Below are 18,786 nucleotides of genomic sequence, written 5' to 3'. Positions count from 1 at the left end.
CTCTTTTTTAGTGAACAACACGACATCTCTCTCTCTCTCTCTCACACATATTTAAGGCTTTTTCTTAGCAACTGATTTTGCGTCAATTTGAGAAAGAAAAAAAAAAAAAAAAAAAAAACCTCTTTTTTAGTGAACAACACGACAGAAACAAATAAACAAATATGCTAATATAGCAAGTAAACTGAAAACAAAGAGGATATTTTTTTTACGTTTTAAAACTGTACAGAGTTCTTATCCAGTTGTAGGCTGAGGTTGGGAATCAATTAAGCCATTAATGTAACAGTAATTTTCAACTACGTTATATTTAACGATTTAACTTTTGGTGATGTTGAAAACTTAATAAAATGCATCCAACTGAACTGTGTAATCAACTAGTACTAGTACTTTTTCTTGAAAAATTTTAATTATAATTGTTCAGCCAAAATTGTTGATTTATAAGGTGTACCCCAAATTATAGTATAGAAATATTTATAAATAGGTTTGTTGGGTTTGCATATAAAATCAAGTCATCGCCCCCATTCCATTTGTAGGGCATGTTCAATAAATTCCCATGGTGAGACTTGGTCGCATTGCGTGCATAAAGTTTAGTGGTTATTTAATGCACACCAAGGGCACCTGATAATGCGTAAATAAAGACCGATTCGCATGAAATTTATAAGCAACTTCGGCTAGTTTGGGAAGCACATGAACTATAGAATATACATTAGATACAACTGCCCAGATAACGACTAACAAATATTCAGTTGGGGTTGGGGGTATAATAAAAAAATAAATAACTTTGAATTTCTCTATTCAAAAATGGCGGTCCATGTACATCATTTGGCAATAAATTCGCTTTTTCCCACTGCTCTTATTCTTCCAAGAATTAAAAAAGAATTTAATTTCTGTTCCTACCTTCACTAGCTTTTTTTTTTTATAAATCCTACTGTGAAAAATACATCAAAACACTACGATTTACACGCCAAAGTTACAGTACCAAAATACACAAGCTAAAATTTTAAGATGATTGGAGCACAGTAAGATAATATGGATACCCTTGGCATGTACCTGATGACTGTTTTGTTCCCTCCAGACTTTTTGGACCCTCGGACGATAGAAGATTCCATTGCAAAACATAGTTTGACAGATCATATATCCCAGCAGAGAATACACATATCTGAAGAGGAATTTCAGTTTTGGACATAGGCTGAATTTGGATGCTGGTAGAGCTCGTCCCCGACCAAACGAATGGGGTGACACTTTCCAGTGACAATGACTTTCTGACTCTAGCTCCAACGACGTCAGATGTGACTTTAATGTCTTTCTCAACTGAAGCATCATGCCAATGCCACCCTGATTGGTTTCCAGAAGGGGATGAAGTTCCTTCGCTTAGATGGCCACCAGTATTGACGGAATCAAAGGTTTTAACATGAACAGATGCAACAGCATCTGATGAGTTGTAAATGATCATCCTAAAATTAATTTCGCAAAGGGAGGCAGAGAGGTCATGATATAGTGTCCGAGGCCCATCCACTTGCCACGATATTGGGCTTGCGTTCGAAGTACTATATATTAAGATGGGAAAAGTCATTATAAAAAACAAAACATAAGAAAAAGGAAATGAGAGTGGAAAGAGAACAAGAATTAGTATCAATTTCAGATTTATATTTAAAATCCTGAATTTTGGTATGGAACTTGCCTGCAGTGACAAGCATGATGAGAAAAAAGATGAGGTGTTTCAGAATCCCAAGAAGTCAGTGGCCGAGAAATTAATATGAAGTCAACTGCATTTGGGTCTCCCTGATCCATGCAAAAATAAAAAGTTCATTTAAACAGTAAAGCAACAAACCATCAAAGAATAGTGTGCAACCTTCTAAACTTGGATCAATAAGTAGTTATGTATGTGTAACATCAGATCGAAATGAATCACCCTCTCCTTCAAGCATGCAGGTCTTTTTTTTTCAAATGTTTTAAAGGGGACATTTAGCACTTCAGCAAATAGTGAACAAAGATGATTTCCTTTCCTGCCATCTTTTATTACTATCTTTGCAGACAAATGGCACGTGCACTGTTGCCAGAACAAATATAATGCCAACCAAGATATAACAGTATACTTCCGTTAACGGTGATATAACCCAGAGTGAAAATCATTAAATATATATATATATATATTGCAAGTGAGCTGCAGATGACTATATGTTGCACTTGACATTAAAGCTAAAGAATTATATAGCAAGAACGTCACAAACCTGATGTGACATTTCCTGGTGCAATCTTTCATAATTATGAAAATCAGCCAGAGGTGAGCTAGAAACATCAAAAAGTGGTTGATTAGTATCCTCAGGACCCAATCCTACATCACTTCCAAGGACTGGGGAAAGTGTAGTCTTGTCTTCAGAAGTTAATGACTTCCTGCAACTCTGGTACCAAAAGATAATTAATTAGCAATAATGAAAAGTAAAAAACATTATTGAAAGCAAAGAACATGCAAGTGGATATACTAAAACAAATTTAAGATCGTAAGCATATCAAAGTATCAAGAACAAACTTATGCATGAAAAGGCAAATATGCAAAGATAGTAAGAGGCAACACATGAAGCCCAAAACCCAGGAAGCTCAAGCATCACATGATACGAGATCTGAAATATCAACGTATGTCTCATATTACAGCATACGTTATTAGAAATAACAAAATTCAAATAATGTCCTTCAGACCTTGTTCATTAAATTATAATTAGTGCAAGATCAATTATGGGATTAATTAGAAATTGTGTTGTAGGAGATAACTAGAAGAGTAAAACAAAATGGTTTGCCACTCCAGCCCCAACATATGTAGATATAGACACAAACAGACATCATTTTACAAGAAAATGAACTGAAAAGTGCAGCTCTTCTACCAACCTTAAGCATGAAGAAACATGACAATGATTGACCAGCCATTAAAGATTGGGAAGGGAATATTGTATCAACAGGCTGAAGAAGTGAGATTTCCCACTGGCGCCCAACAGATGATAGCTGATGAACCTGGAAACTCTCAGAGCTAGTCTTGTTGACAACATCCATGCGCACAAGGAACTCATGCAATCTTGATGGACTGGGACTGATTTGGAATGACAAGTCCAAGGATGGTACTACCTGTAAATGATGAATTTAATAAATGGGAAAAGTTAGTAGATGCCCTAAGGGCATTGGTTTAGGAACTATATTTAGAAACTTTTTATAGGAAAAGAAAAAAGTAACTAACTTTTTTTACAGCTTTTTATATTTCTCATGAAAGTGATATTAAAACTTTCCTAAAAAATGGTCTATTAGCAAATGTCCTAAGAGCATCCACAGCAGTGGTGCTATATAGGTATAATGCTATTTTTTTAGCTCTCAACCACAAAAAACACCACGCAGCAGAGGAGCTAAATCTAAAAAATTTAGCTCCTCAGCTACAGTGCACATCTATCTTTAGATGTGCACTGTAGCTCACATCTAAAAAAAAAAATTTTTTTTTATTACACTCTCTCTCTTCTCTCATTAAATATATATTTCTCATTCTCATTCTCTTCCCTGCTTCTCTTCGTTTTTCTTTCTTCCTCCACTTTCCTCATCGTCTCTCTTCTTCCTCCACTGCCAGCCGGTCTCACAGCCCAGCCGCCTGCCTAGCTTCGACCCATCACCGGCGCCAACCCATCTCTCCGATCTCCCCACCCTTTCCGCCAAAAAACCCATCTCGCCGATCTCCATCTCGCCGATCTTCCCACCCTTTCCGCCAAAAAACTCATCTCGCCGATCTCCCCACCGTTTCCGCCAAAAAACCCATCTCGCCGATCAGACCTAAGCTCTGGATTTCGTGAGTTTCATTCGTCGATCCAAGCTCTGGGTTTCATCATTGAAGCCACCGCTTTCTTCCTCCGCCCAATGCTTTGGTTTTCCGTCGATCCAAGCTTTGGGCTTTTTTTTTTTTTTTTTTTTTTTTTTTTGGTGCTGTGGGTTTTTTTTTTTTTTTCTCTACTGTGGACTGGTGGTGGTGGTGGTGGTGGTGGTGGTGGTGGATGTGGCTGTGGCTGAAGGTAGAGTGGTTGTATTTGGGGCTTTGGTTGTTATTTTTGGGTAGTAGAATATATTATTTTATTGTAGTGATTATATTATTTTATTGTGATGTGTATATTATTTTATTGTGTTAAAAGCTAAAATAGATCCACTGCTGCAGCATGAGTGTAGGTAAAATAGATAAAGTGACTTTTTGTGTAGCTAAATAGCTAAAATTTTGCCTCCACTGCTGTGGATGCTCTAAGAGCACCCGTTAACAGAACCTTAATAAATTAGCATTTATCAGTTGTATAGATAATAAATACACATACCAATAAAGTACACAGGTTGTACAAAAAAAGGAATAGGTGACACTTCCAAAGGCGGCCATCTAGTCTATGAAGCACTGATGCCAACATGGGACCCGGATACAGTGATACAGATTTAAAACAAAAACAAGAAGGATATGATACAGTGGACATACAAAATGATATAAAATAGTATATCTAGACCACATGGTAATAGGCCTACAACCCACCTTTTTTATTGATCTAACTCATTAGGCGTGAAGCAATGGTTCATGTTTATATTTGTTGGGTGTCACACCTTAGTATAAATGAGCTTATTTTTAGTTTTAAAAATCAGGCCCCAAACAAATCTGATCCACCACACATACGTGCAACGCACCACTCAAGCCCAGCAAGAAAATTGCATTCAACATCTCATCTAAAAATCTGAAAAGATCAACTTTTTACTTAGTCATGCATAGCACCCCCATACTCCAACCAACAACTCCCTCAATACCCTAGCCAGCCACAATGCTGCCACCACCACCACCAACCCAACCCCCCAAGAATGCCTCCATAGTTAGATCCCTCCTAGATGGACGACATGTAAGTCTGGGTCGTCAAAGGTGAGATTGGCTCTCTCTCTCTCTCTCTCTCTCTCTCTCTCAATTGAAAATTTACGCTGTCAGTCCATTTCTTGCCAATATCCCAGTCCGTGTCCCAATCAAATCCAATTTTAAAATGATGTTTTTTAATTCATTGTCACACATTGGACATGTGTTTAGCCATGTACGAGCTGTATCCATGTCAGACACCACACAGGAGGTTTCTCCATATCCATGCTTACTAGTATCCAGTCATGTAATGATCTCAGAAATATAGATTTCAACTCTATCAAATAAATTCAACCCATAGAAAATCTCATTCCTCTTTCTCTCCATATAGACCATAGTAGACGCAGTACAACATCCCATATAACACTGCTACTATGTTGCCCAAACTTCCCTTTCCAACTCAACAAATCAATAAACTTTTTAGGTATCATCCAATGAACCACAAATAAAAAGAAGCCAATAATCACAAGTCTCTCACAAAGGATCAATGAAGTGATGAATGATAACTGTCTCGCCACTCAGTTTGCATTGGCAGCACAGGTCCACCTAAACAAAATTTCTTTACACAGTAAATATGAAGATGGTGCTAATCTAAGAGACCAATGCAACAACACTAAGATCCTCACAAGGAAAAAATTCAGAATTTTCTACAAGAGAACCTGAATAAAATATTTTGGCAAAACAGAAAGCAGTAACTCATAGTTATCTAGGGACTCGGTAATTATCATGCTATGCTGGGAACTCATTAATTATCAGCACCAAAGTTGGCTACCCCACTGAAAAAAACACTAGAAAGCAAGAAAAGTAAATCAAACCAACACATTCCATCTTTCAGATTCAAACAAACACACCTGCAGATTATAATGCATGCGTAGCGTCCGGAATCTCATGCCGCGTGATATATCTGCCATCTCATAATATACAGTTAGGTACAAGTTAATGTCTCCAGGAATGGCAGCCCAAAGCCAAACAGGCCACAGTAAGGGTGTTCCCTCTTGAATTAGAGTGTCCTGAATGACAGACAATTGAGAACCATAAGACCAGTTGCCTCTAAATATTACCAATGCAATGTAAATGGCCAAAGACAATGCATAATGAAAATATTCATCACCGACCTCAGGAAACAGAAACACGTTCTGAGACAAGCTACTGGAACTATCACCTACACAACTTGGATCAGAACTTGTCTTCCTTTCTAGGCAAGCTGGAAACTCTGAGTTCAAATTTTTCTGGTTCCCAATGTTCAGAAATCTAGGATGGCTAACCTTCATTTTCAGATTCTGCCAAAAGATAAAATGGCTTAAGCATAGTATACACACATCAAATCATCCAGCTGTATAAATTAGCACCCGCCTGAGATATAGGCAAGCTTAGCTAAATCAATTGTTCAAATAAACAGATGCACTTACAGCCAAAATAAGTTTATGCAATAGAATAAGACAACAATAGAATACTCATGCACAAATCAATGGTTACAACAAGGGCCAACATGAAATATTTCCCGAAATACTCAAATTATGGTGCAACGAACATGCATAGGTAAACTACTTAGAACTACTATAAATGAGAACCATTAAATTGCAATTATCATACCTTCACAGCAAATTCTGATTGGTTCCTCAACTCCAAAACAAGACGCTGTAAATCTCCTGCATATACCTTTTCAGGTACAGAATGAATGAAACCCTCGAGCTTGGGTAGACTCTGGAAAACAACGAATATAGAGAAACAAGGAAAAAATCTTCCTTAGTCTAGATTACAAATAATGGGGGAGAGAGAGAGAGAGAGAGAGAGAGGAAAAAGGGAGGGTTGGGGTATAGCATGTACCTTGATCACTATAAAATTCAGGTTATCACTACGAGAATGCTTAGATTTCCTTCTTCCCTTTGCATTTTTTTTCTTCATATGATTGGACTCAAAGTTGTGAAAACCAACTACTGAACTTGACAATTTCCACCTGACACCAGTAATTTGTAGCACTCCTTCAACTTTGGGAGTAACTGTCAGTTGGACCTGAGAAGACAAGACACAACATTTTATTTAAACAAGTACTTCTAAACCATATGCTCAAATATGTTTTCAGTAGTTCTCTTTTTTGCCCAAAAAAAACGTAAGATTCCTAAACCACTCCCAAATCCCAGCCATTAGGCTGAGTGTGAACCATTCCTTACCTCAAGTACTTCACAATAGGTAACTATTGCAATAGCCACAGCTTTTAAAGATTTTTTTTTTTTTAATCTTTTATCTAGGACAAGATTATTTTTTACTGGTTTTAAAAAGGCAAGTATTACAATCTAGCAGAGTGAAATTTAAGGTAAACATACAAATAAGCTAGAAGCCTGTACAAGAAAAATAAAATAAAGTATTAATCATATTTGTTGTCTTAAACATATGAATTTAGAAATGAGACCACCTCCATACAAACTACTGAGCACCACTAACTGCAAAAAGATTTAGGAAATTCAAGTAATAAAAAACTTATCCCAAAAAAAGGATAGTAATAAAATCACAAGGGTGCCACTGCCTAATAAAAACACAATGGAAAAAGTTTGGAGCTTTTATGCAGAATTGCATGGTTTCAATTCTTAAGAGGAGACCCTTCAATCAACACTAACTAGTAAAGTATCCAAAACTTCTCTCCCAGGGTCCCTGGGCAACAAATTTCTACAGTAGTAAAATTACAATAAATAAAATATCTCAACAAAAGATATATTTTCATGCATTTATTCAATTGTTACCAAGGACAACTCACCACAGTTGTTTCAGCCCCTCCCAACAAAACGTCAACGTCAGATAAGGTAAATGAAACATTGTCAGAGCTCATGTCCCTGCCATAATCAAGCAAAGCCAGCTTAACAGTTGCAAACACAATGAGGTGTGAGAAAAACACCACTGAAATATGTTAGCCTTATTTTTATGAAAAAAAGGAAGGAGAGAACATGAAAAAAATCAAAGCCATACCTATTGGGGATCAAATTTTTGAAGTCATCATCATTCTGAAGCTCCACAGTTGAGCTACTTGCATCTGCACCAACAATGACAAAACTATTACCCTTTTTGACAAATATTTATATTCTAGAGAACAAAATACATTAAAAAAATATATGTAAAATAAAACTGATAGTAACCAACCAGATTTCATACCATCAGATCCTGCAGAAAGCTCACATATCAGAGAAACTCCGGAGATGGAAATAGGGATCTGCAGTGGGTTTTTAAATTCGATATCCACCTTTACTGCTTCTGCAAAGGGATTAGCATCAAAATATCAAAACCATATGTCAATGTCATTTTTACTGTTTCTTTTTGTTCCAGACTACTGAACTTTTTATAAAGACCAATATTTGTAGTTCTGACTTCTGACTAAAAGGATATTCAAAGAGGATATGTACTCCTACAAAAATTCTTCATGCACTAAAGGAGTAAAATTTTGATTGCCCCACTTTTGCTGCTTGGGATATACCATCACAGATGTCTACTTCCTAAAAATAAATACTAAATAATTTTCCTAAACTACCCTTATTTTGAGCAGGAATACCAAATAGAATGAAAACATAAATAAAGAAGTTGTAGCTAAGGAAAGTATACACTTTCTATTTGAAGTGAAATCAATAATTGATGTTCCCCCAAAATGTTGGATTTACAAATATTGACAAACAAAATGAGATGGAGTGTATGTATACCACGTTTTGTGGCCCCTATCTATACCTGATCTATATGGCCCAAGGGCAGAAAATTGGTTATTTGAGCTTAAATGTTGCAGAAGAGTAATTAAAAAGTAATGTGATGCTACAAGCATATGATACAACATTATTTGATAATGCAAGAATTCTGTCACCTTCATACCTCCTGCCACACAAACGTTTGATTCTTTGTACTTTTTTGAGTTTGATTGTAAATCCAACCAGTTAGTCCTGACATTAGACAATGAAGGAATAACGTCCTCCTCTAAAGATTGCCACAAACTTTCTCTAACAGTAGCCTGGAAAGTAAAAAGTCAAAAATGACATCAACTAAAGCCTAAACCACTGTAAAATGACAGTTATATTAACCAAATCATTGTATGATTAATTCTGACGAAGCTCAATTAAAAAAAATTAACAAAGTTCATTCTATAAGAATCAACTACTGTAGCACAAACTTGATTCAAGTCATTACTTCAGTAATGATCAATAGGACACTTCACGATGGGTGTTCATAACTTGTAAAACACAGAAAAACCACTTGGTTTGACTTTCACAATAAAATTTTAATTTATAACTATATATATATATATATAATCCATACATAAGAACATCATATGATCATTATTCATGATCATCAGTCAAACTTCTTTCTATTGGTAATTACACATGCACCCAGTGGTCTTGATCCCACAAGGTTAGACATTTACTCAACCATATACCAACATATTAGTATATTACAATTGAAACATCCTCGTGGTCTAACAAATTACTTTACATTTCAGCATAACAAGCAAAAATAATTCAACTTACAGCAGCAGGTGATGCATAAGTTCGATGGTCTTCAAAAACAACCTTAAGTGAAGAGATGTTGACCTGAGGCAGCTGAAGTTTCAATACCTCAAATGTTTTCCCTGTTTTCTGTATTAACAACAAAAAAACAAACAAACAAACAAAACAAAACAAAAGGGCAAACTGTTAAAATATAACAAAGCTCATACAATGATCTTTAAGAAATTTAATGCTCAGATAGCTGATAGTAAGTTTAATGAAATGCATAAAATTCTAAACTTTAATACTATTAAAATAAATAAAATAAAAAGCTTTTTCTTTATATAAATTTTCTGATGTGCAAATACAATTCACACATCCATATGGGTTGAACCTGCATCCTTAACTCCAATTTTGTTCAAAAGGGGTTGGACATGCCATTAGTGCAAACACCATTGACTTCTTTTTCATTTTTTCCTTTTTTGGCAAAGTAGAAAATGGTAGTAGATGTTTTAGAGTAAAAGGTTTTTTCTTATTTCCAATCAAGTTATATATATATATATCATCAAACGGCAAAATTTATTCAATGAAAAATAATTACAGCAACACCACAGTACATGGGAAGTGCACAGCAGTAGTTAAAAATCAAAGGAAAGTACATAAATCTAATATTTCTAGCAAATCAGAAAGAGTGACAACGTAGGACAGCCATCCAATCAACATCTTAATATCCAAGGGCAAGCCTTCTATTCCTTCAAACATACGATTATTACACTCTTGCCAAAAAATCCACACTAGGCATAAAGGAATAGAGATTTCAATGAAGAATTGATTATTCCTAGTTTTAAGTTCCTACATAGAGGCATTTTCCTATCAGGATTTTCCTGTTTCCTATATCTCAAGCTTCTCAAACCTTTGAGAGTGATGCTGAAACCCAGTTTACCCTTGATAAATGTGGTGCGTAACTTACCAATCAAAGAGAGTGGGGAAAAAAATAAAAAGGATAATCAATAGAATATAAATCACCTGAACAATTTGAAGAAAGTCTCTGAGGAATAACTCCTGCGTTGTCTTGGGTTGATGACTACAGGCCAGGACCTCCAACATATGTTTGACAGCCAGGTCATCCATCCCAAGAATGGCATACCACCTAAACCAAATGAATTTCATAATGAACTTTTGCACATTACAGATACCACAATCATGAAAACTATGAATGCACCTAGCCCATTTAACTCACTGTCCAATTCGGAAATGAACATTGTCTTTGATATGGCCCCACATAATTCCTTCGAAAACAGACACAGAACTTCTATATGTGCGAATTGCATGTTTAATCTGGAGGACACAAGGTAAAAGCATTTTTAAGGATCCCACATCTGGCAAGCTAACTAACATTTTCTATAACTTTGTAAGATAGGTACCTGATCACATTTTTTGTACCGATCACCAGACAGAACAAGATGAAATCCAAACTTGCGTAACATAGGAGGTTTGGACAACAAATAGCAATAAGATGCTTGCTCAAGGAATACAGCTGAATGTAGAGGTTCCTAAGAAAAGAATGCTGTCAGGAAGAGAAAATAAATCTCTCATTCAATTTTATTTCAAAGAAGTTATGCATTACCTCACTACAAAGGCGAAAGTAAACAACAGCAGCCTCTTTATACTGATCTCTTGTCTTTAACATCTCTACCCACCAAAGGCCACACCGTGTCGCATTTTGCTGACTTAATGACCCAATTTTCTGCATGAATTTCAAGTTAATGCCATTGGACATTCATCAAGGCCCAAACAATGACAACAAATTGCAAGAGCATATTACTCAGAGGATTTGCAAATTAAGCCACTCATATTTAGAAAATTTTCACAAGGATATGTATATACAAAATCACTCTCATACGGTAGTCAAACAAAAACTGTCTCCAGGGGTGATGCCATGATTGCAACATAACATCCAATCCACCAAAAAAATCAGGCTTAACAAAGAATCAATCTAAACTACCATACATACCAGGCGGTTACCAAAACATACAAACTCGACTGATTAGCTACTTTGGGGAGAGTCTAATTGAACACAAAATTATCATTTCCCTTAAATATGGTCTCATCTAACTTGGTAGGGAACATAGGAAATAAGAAGCATGTTGAACAATATGACACATAACATCCCACAGCAAAAGAATACAAACAAAACTCTTTTGAATGGTGTAGAGTGGATTCTAGTAACTAACACTTTCTCATCTGGTATACATTCAACTCTACTTCCATGGTCTTGACTTCTTCTCACGTTTAAATTTTTGGAGTGTTCAATATTTCTTCAAGATTTGCTTGACAGATTACCTTTGGCTCTAACCATTGAAGTGCTTACGAATAACAATATTTCACTATATATTCCAATGATCATCAATATCTTCTTACTTTCCAAAAACACCCTTGCATTGTGTGTGTGTGTATCATAATTGATAAGTTACACGCGCATACAGTGGGTTTTGAACCCACAAACTTTCCTTCCACCCATTTTATAGGAGAAGTAAGTGCCATTTGAGCTAGAGCTCATTGGCCACTTGCATTATATATCTCCATCCAAAGTCATCCACGCTTTATGACAATGATGTCACTGTAACCTAGTTGATTTGTATCGCCTTCAATTTAAATACACAAAGAAGGTCAAAAGCATCCTCTGAACCATCTCCTTTAAAGCATTGTTGGATATTAAAAAAAATAAATAAATAAATTCTTTGTGGTGCAAAAGGAATATGAAGCGTACAAAAAAGGATGTTTTGGAATAAACAGCAAAATTATGGAGTGATTCTTGTGATTCCATATAAGCTCAATTAACTCTATTATTAACCACTTTCAGTCATAAGAGAAAACCAATTAATTATTGTTATTCCCCAGTTCCAAGTAGGATAAAGTAAGAACATTCTAAACATACCAAATAAGTATTAAAAGCATTTTCCATGCAATACTCTGCCTCCTTTCTTGATTGATCCAACATGAAGAATGTAAGACCCATCATTTCCTGCAAGAACAAGAGATAAATTAGACTGTTGCATTGTGGGGTCTTTTAAAGAAGATAATGTAACAGTCACAATCAAAAGAGAAAACAAACAGAACTCAGGCAAACAGGCTGTAGACACCCTAATTTGGACCAATTAATGAACTTAAGTCCCTTATTTCAATGAGAAAGTAATGAAACTATAAATGATGCATTGGCAATATGACGAGGCTTTTGTTAGAAGATCTAAAGATAATCACAACCCAACATGACAAGGGACAAAAAATTTTGAAAATAAAAATAAAAATCTTGCTACTGAAGCAATCATAACTACACTTTCCAGGAAAAGAGAAATTAAGAAAAATACAATCCAATGAGACTACCCTTGCATCTTTTGTATGAGCAACATTATCAACTAAGATTATCAATCGCATGCAAGCCCATTTATGCAGCATGAATACAGTCATAATACACAAGCAGAATAATTTTCAGCTTATAATATCAATGCTTCCAGAGGAACACCCAAACCTGCAACCATATTACCCCCCAAGAAAGAGATTACCTGAAGAGTCATTCAGAGTACCGTAAAGAATGACCATTGAAATGAACTAAAGATACATCACTGATGAATCAGAGATTTGAAACTACCTGTACTCCAGCATAACGTTTCCAGGCTTTATCAAGCTTGTAATCTGTGGAAATTAGACGATAATTTGATAACGCAAGTTCATAATCCCGTAACATGAAGGCATAGTCACCCAAAACTCTAATCTGAGACTCAATGGAGCTAAAGGTATACCTTCAACAGTAAATTTAATAAATAAATTAGAACAACACAACAAGAGAAATGAGAAGCAAGTAGAGAAAGGTAATTAGAATATGTGTACAGCATACATAGGACCATCTGGGGAATCCACTGCATCTTCTTTCCCTTTTCTCCACCATAAATTTTTTATTTGGTTTCTAAAACCTTTCCGTGTGGCAGAAACCTAATTAGCATAGAATGTTACACAATGTAGAATAAGATGAGGAACAAGCTTTTGAGCAATTATACATTTGACAACATTTGACGATACAAGATTCCCCATCACATGTGAACTCAAGAAGTGCTGGATATACAATACCTGTTGATTCAGAAAACGTATTTTTTGCTCCATGTAAGGAATGATGTGTTTAGATGATAAATCTTGCATGAGATCTTTTATCTGTTCCCAGTTTGTATAAACAGATGCCAAAGTCAATCTTTCTGATGTATACAAAAATAACTAATTTTAACAACTTTTTCAAACAATTCATTATGTTGATGAAAAGTGGTTTACCTCATTAGAGTCGTCAATATTAAGAAAGCAACCAACACACTGGCTAGGTGAAACGTCAGATTCCTGTCACCAAAGTAAATGGGACAATGGCCTTAACATTACCAAATTAAAAATATCATGAAAAACAATACCTAACAAAAGAATATGTGTGTGTGTGTGTGCGTGTTTATAGAGAGAGAGAGAGAGAGAGAGAGAATGAAAAACAACAGATGAACACCTGTTAAAAAAAGAGGTGAAGACAAAAAAAGTTACATCTTTGAAGTAACTTACATAAGGAGCCCAAGGATTATCTTGACGTTCAACCGGCCCATCATGAGAAGAATTAATGCAAAGTAATTGACACTCATTTGAGCCAAATGTACTCTTCATTTCAGTCAAAATCTTAGCTGCTCTGCAGAAAGAATTCAAGCAAATAAGTAGCAGAATCTTTTTTTTTTTTTTGATAAGTGGCAGAACTTACTTCAAAGAGAGAAGTCATGCTACCAAAAATGAGCTGTAATTATTATTAATATCAAAACCAATGGCATTATGGCATGCAGCTGACACAACAGCATGATTAACAGTTTGAAACCCCAAGGAGTAGCACAATTGGCTGGGAACCACATCTTACGAAGCAGGGGTCACTAGTTCAAACTCCCTACCAAAAATGAGCTGTAATTATTATTAATATCAAAACCAATGGCATTATGGCATGCAGTTGACACAATAGCATGATTAAAAGTTTGAAACCCCAAGGAGTATCACAATTGGCTGGGGACCACATCTTATGAAGTGGAGGTCACTAGTTCAAACTCCCTTCCCCCTCCTCTTGGGGCCAAACTTATCACACACACACACACAAAAAAAAGGTAGCTTGATCAACAGTTTGAAAAGCACAAGTGACACAACTTACACTCGTATAAAAATCTATAATACAAATCCACCTAAAATTTGGTATTCTCGCAACGATAATGAGTTAAATAAGTCATTATGTAGTTTAAATCCGAGTAAGACAGAAATTTAGATTCCTATTCAAATCCACAACAAAATAGATGAATAAATGTCTCAGGTCTAGAGCAACCATCCACATAAAGTAGGCTAAGATAAATTTCTCAGTTAGAGTGAATTATTCAATTCCCTAAATCAGCTCTATAATGTATATGTGTCCAAAACATAAATTACTAGCTAAAGTAAATTAATGTTTTGGATTTGGAAGTTCAACTCAGTTCAGATCACGTGATCCAGAACATAAAATACTAGTTTATTTGGGATTTCTGTCACCTGAATTATTAAGCTCTTCATAAGACATATATGATATTATGTGCTTTCCATATCATAGCCTGTATATAACACCAGTATAATGCCAAGCGTTCATATAATAGTTTCTAATATAACAAGAAAGGAGAGAACCAGCATACTTCTCTGGACTGCCATCTTGATTATCATGCACCAATAGATAATGTTTCAAAATTTTTGGGTCCATCGCACCATCATTAAGAAGAGAAGGCAATTTGTCGGTGTTAAACAGGTCAATAAATCTGTTAATAGGCTGTTCATCCTTCGAGGAAACAACCAAAAGACCTGCAGATAAATTTGAACAAAACCACTGAGCCTAATAAGTAGATTGGAGAAAAAGGAACAAACAGTTCTGACAAGTTTAAGAGACTTACATGCCACAGGATGGTCAAAAGCTTCATGTTCTGAAAAAGACACCGTACGTACAAGCTCTTTATTGAAAAACTGAAACCATGAGGGTTGAATTTCAGATTCAGAGCCTGCACAAGGAAGTTGTCGTTTATAAATTTAACACAATAAGACATAAAAACTGCAATCATGAAAATTATGACCGTTGCTCTAAATACTAATTGTAAGAGTAAAATAATCTAATTGAATTATTGATTAAAGAGACAATAATCTGCAACGGATACTTTTCAACAACGACAAAAAGAAACAAGGCATAAGATGGCTGCCAAAACCCAAATGCCAAAAAGAAGTCAGCCACAGTAAAATTGCAGTGCAGGAGCTTAAAAAATGATCATGTTCATTCTCATAATTCTTCTAATCAGAAGCTAACCTGGGATTCTGAAAAGTAAATATTACTTACTGGCAAGTAGATTACTAATTTGGGGCGGGTCTGAAAACATGTCATCTTTGTCCCCAGCTTGGCTAATAAAATGTTTCAGTTGCTCTTTCGCTACCTAATTGTACAAATACACAATTTCAGACAGACCATTCGAAACACCAACAAGAAAGATATCACATTTGCAAAATTAAGGCAAATGCAACTAATATTTGCAAGACCAACATCCACCAAAACTAGAACATGATACTTCCATGATCTCCCTGAGTCCATTCCATAGTTGCACATGAAAAAAGTTCAAACCCATTACTGCCAACTAGCATACAACAAGTTTTGATCCAGGAATTTTTTTCCAGTGGAATTCCTTTTTTCTTTTTTAAAGTAATAAAAAACCATTAAAGAAAAAGCACAGAAGGGCGCAACCCTGGTACACAAAAAGTACACAAAGGACAAACCAAAGCAAAAATAAAATAAAAATAAAAATAATTTGGGCACAACCCTAGTACACCGGAAGTATACAAAGAACAAGCCTGAGAAAAAATTAAAAAAATAATATAATAAAATAAAAATTAAAACTGTTAGTATCTAGGGACTCTATAAAGTCCGCAATAGAAGAGGTATGAGAGGTTGAAGACTTGAAGCCCATTCATATAAAGTCTTCAAAAATAAGAATTTCCACTTCATTGTGTGCAACTCTTTCCCTCAAAGCAACAAGAATTTCCTTTTATCCAAAGGCACCACATTAAACACAAAGGAACAGCTTTCCAAAACTCTCATTGCTTCTCTTGCCCAAATATCCTTCCCAGCATGATAACAACTCCAACACTGAATAAGGCATTACCTACAATACACCAAACAAGCAAAAAACCATAGACCATAATTCCCAAGCCACTACACAACATAGAAAAATATGAGCCACACTCTCTCCATGGCTTTTACACATAAATCACCAATCCATCATACTTATCCCTTGCTTCCTTAGATTATCCGCAGTCAAAGACTTTCCTAACGGCACAAACCACAAGAAGAAAGCCCGCCCTTGGCGGAGCACAAACTTTCTAAATGCTCTGCCAAGTCCTCTCAATGCCTTACAGTAGCTCTTCACTTAGAAGCCTTGATTTTGCAAATGGATCCATTCCAAGTAACCACCTCACCACAATGAATCTCCATAGCGTAAATGTCAACATCACCCAATGATTGAGCCATAAGTTCTAATTCCCTGTCATGCACCGCGCGAATGAATAATGGATTCCAATAAAAGCAACCATTTCAGTACTCTAGACAATCCACCACCTTAGTATCATTATCCCCAGCAATTAGGCCTCACTCCTTAAGAGTAGTCTTGCCATCCCACATATCACACCAAAACCAAGTTTTAGAACCGCGAACAACAGCATATCTGACAAAAAGCACGAAAACATCCCATCATCTTCTAATATTCGTCCACAAACCCACACCATATAGCTCCCTAACCTCATCAGATCACCAACTCTCCCAATTAGAGCCTACTGCCCACTAACGCTCATAAACTTTCAAATCAACTTTTTGCTAGCAATCGATTACCATGGATGATTCTTTAAAGCAACAATTAATCCACAGCTATCTTTTATTTTTGTCATAATAAAGACAAACAGCTCTATTAAGCTCAGTTCTAATGATGTTCAAGATTTTGAACTTTTCGTACAAATTTTCCTACATTTTCTTAGCAACCAAACGGTATACGGCCCCCTAACCTCATCAGATCACCAACTCTCACAACTAGAGCCTACTTCATAACCATACCCTGCTTCTTCTAATGGCACTAACACTCATAAACTTTCAAATCAACTTTTCGCAAGCAATCAATTACTGTTGATGATTCTTTAAAGCAACAACAACTAATATATAGTGATCTTCTATTAAGCTCAATTCTGATGAGGTTTAAAATGTCAAACTTTCTTAAAAAATTTCCTACATTTTCTTAGCAAACAAACGGTACATTTCTAAGCAATTACCTCCAAATTCGGCTGCCGAATATCCGAAGCGGAAAACAACCGCAACTTGAACTTTTGAAGCCGATAAGGCTGATCACTCGCTGTCCGTACAGGTACTGCAACAAATTGCAAAAAACACGATCCAATCAAACCACGCACAAGTCTATCAAAACCTAACACACACATTTCTCTGAGAGAGTGAGAGGTTACCGTCGATGTTGTTGAAGGAGCAGAACGGGCTGAGCATCTGAACGAAAGAGAGGTGGTTCTTGAGGGAAGCTTCTTCGACGAGAGGAGTAGAGAGGACCATGACGACCGGAGTGATCTCATCCAATAGCATTTTGCCAAGTGGCGTGTTCGCCGGATCCATTGTCTTTTTTGAGCTTTGTGCTATGGTCGCACTGTGGTCACTCAAGGTCACTCGCTGGGGTTTTATGACTTTCTTTTCTTTTCTCTTCGCCTCCTTGGTTTTTGGGTCACGATTTCAGATTTCTCTCCTCTCTGCTCTCAGATCTCTCTGTGGCGTCAAACTTTTTTTTTTTTTTTTATTTGAGAATGAAGCATGAAGCATGTTGTTTTAAAATTTTGAACAATCAAAAATAGAAAAAAAAAAAAAAAAGTCTAGTTTCGACTTTTTTCCTTATTTTTATAGGACTGATTTAGGTCTCGCTTGGAAAGAGGGAATGGAAATTAATGAAAAAAAATTATTTTAAAATATTCTTTCATTCTCTTGTTTGCGAGTTTTAATGGAAATAATAGAAAATTCATTCTCTTATTTGGAAGTTTAAGTGGGAGGGAACAGAATGGGTAGGAGGGAACATTCATTCTTTTCTATTCCCTTAAAATCTCAAATTTTCATTCTCCCTAAAATTGGGAGGAATGAGAGAAAATAAAATTAGATTTAATAATTTTTTTACTAATACTCCCAAAATACCCCTATATATTCAACTATTTATTTTAAAATATGGGTCTGATATTAATATTGTTATAAAATGATTTCATTCTATTCACTTCATGCTGCTCCCAAATAAGATTATTTACAATCCATTCATTTTCATTACTTTTCATTCCTTTATTTTAAAA

General features: G+C 35.7%; 1 protein-coding gene across 2 annotated transcripts; it reads right to left on the bottom strand.

The window, feature by feature from the left end:
- Window positions 1-758: 758 nt before the first annotated feature.
- On the bottom strand, window positions 759-18,250 carry LOC112032498 (uncharacterized). 2 transcript variants are annotated; one of them, XM_065761757.1, is made up of 28 exons: window positions 17,914-18,250; window positions 17,725-17,819; window positions 15,755-15,848; window positions 15,321-15,425; window positions 15,069-15,231; window positions 13,942-14,062; window positions 13,672-13,734; window positions 13,477-13,557; window positions 13,247-13,341; window positions 13,001-13,151; window positions 12,290-12,376; window positions 10,979-11,098; window positions 10,776-10,904; window positions 10,592-10,689; window positions 10,378-10,501; window positions 9,394-9,501; window positions 8,744-8,879; window positions 8,030-8,140; window positions 7,859-7,922; window positions 7,650-7,725; window positions 6,725-6,910; window positions 6,491-6,601; window positions 6,013-6,177; window positions 5,749-5,907; window positions 2,881-3,114; window positions 2,229-2,399; window positions 1,679-1,779; window positions 759-1,544 (listed from the first exon to the last, which is right to left on the bottom strand). In XM_065761757.1, the coding sequence occupies exons 1-28, from the start codon at window positions 18,071-18,073 to the stop codon at window positions 998-1,000; spliced, it is 3,855 nt and encodes a 1,284-aa protein (XP_065617829.1). In that variant the 5' UTR covers window positions 18,074-18,250; the 3' UTR covers window positions 759-997. The 2 variants fall into 2 exon arrangements, with proteins under 2 accessions (XP_065617829.1, XP_023921026.1); XM_024065258.2 differs by having other exon boundaries at window positions 8,042-8,140.
- Between the last annotated feature and the right edge of the window lie 536 nt (window positions 18,251-18,786).

The sequence above is a fragment of the Quercus suber genome, unplaced genomic scaffold (genome assembly GCF_002906115.3).
Source record: "Quercus suber isolate HL8 unplaced genomic scaffold, Cork oak 2.0 scaffold_427, whole genome shotgun sequence".
Taxonomy (NCBI): Eukaryota; Viridiplantae; Streptophyta; class Magnoliopsida; order Fagales; family Fagaceae; genus Quercus; species Quercus suber.
The sequence above is the reverse complement of the archived record's forward strand: the minus strand, read 5'-3'. Positions and strand labels throughout refer to the sequence as shown.

Excerpts from the sequence above, each read along its gene's own strand:
- LOC112032498 (XM_065761757.1), bottom strand. The coding sequence starts at position 18,073 with ATGGATCCGGCGAACACGCCACTTGGCAAAATGCTATTGGATGAGATC. Across the intron at positions 10,905-10,978 it reads ACTTTCGCCTTTGTAGTGAG|GAACCTCTACATTCAGCTGT; the intron begins GTAATGCATAAC and ends TTCTTTTCTTAG. Across the intron at positions 5,908-6,012 it reads ACGTGTTTCTGTTTCCTGAG|GACACTCTAATTCAAGAGGG; the intron begins GTCGGTGATGAA and ends TCTGTCATTCAG.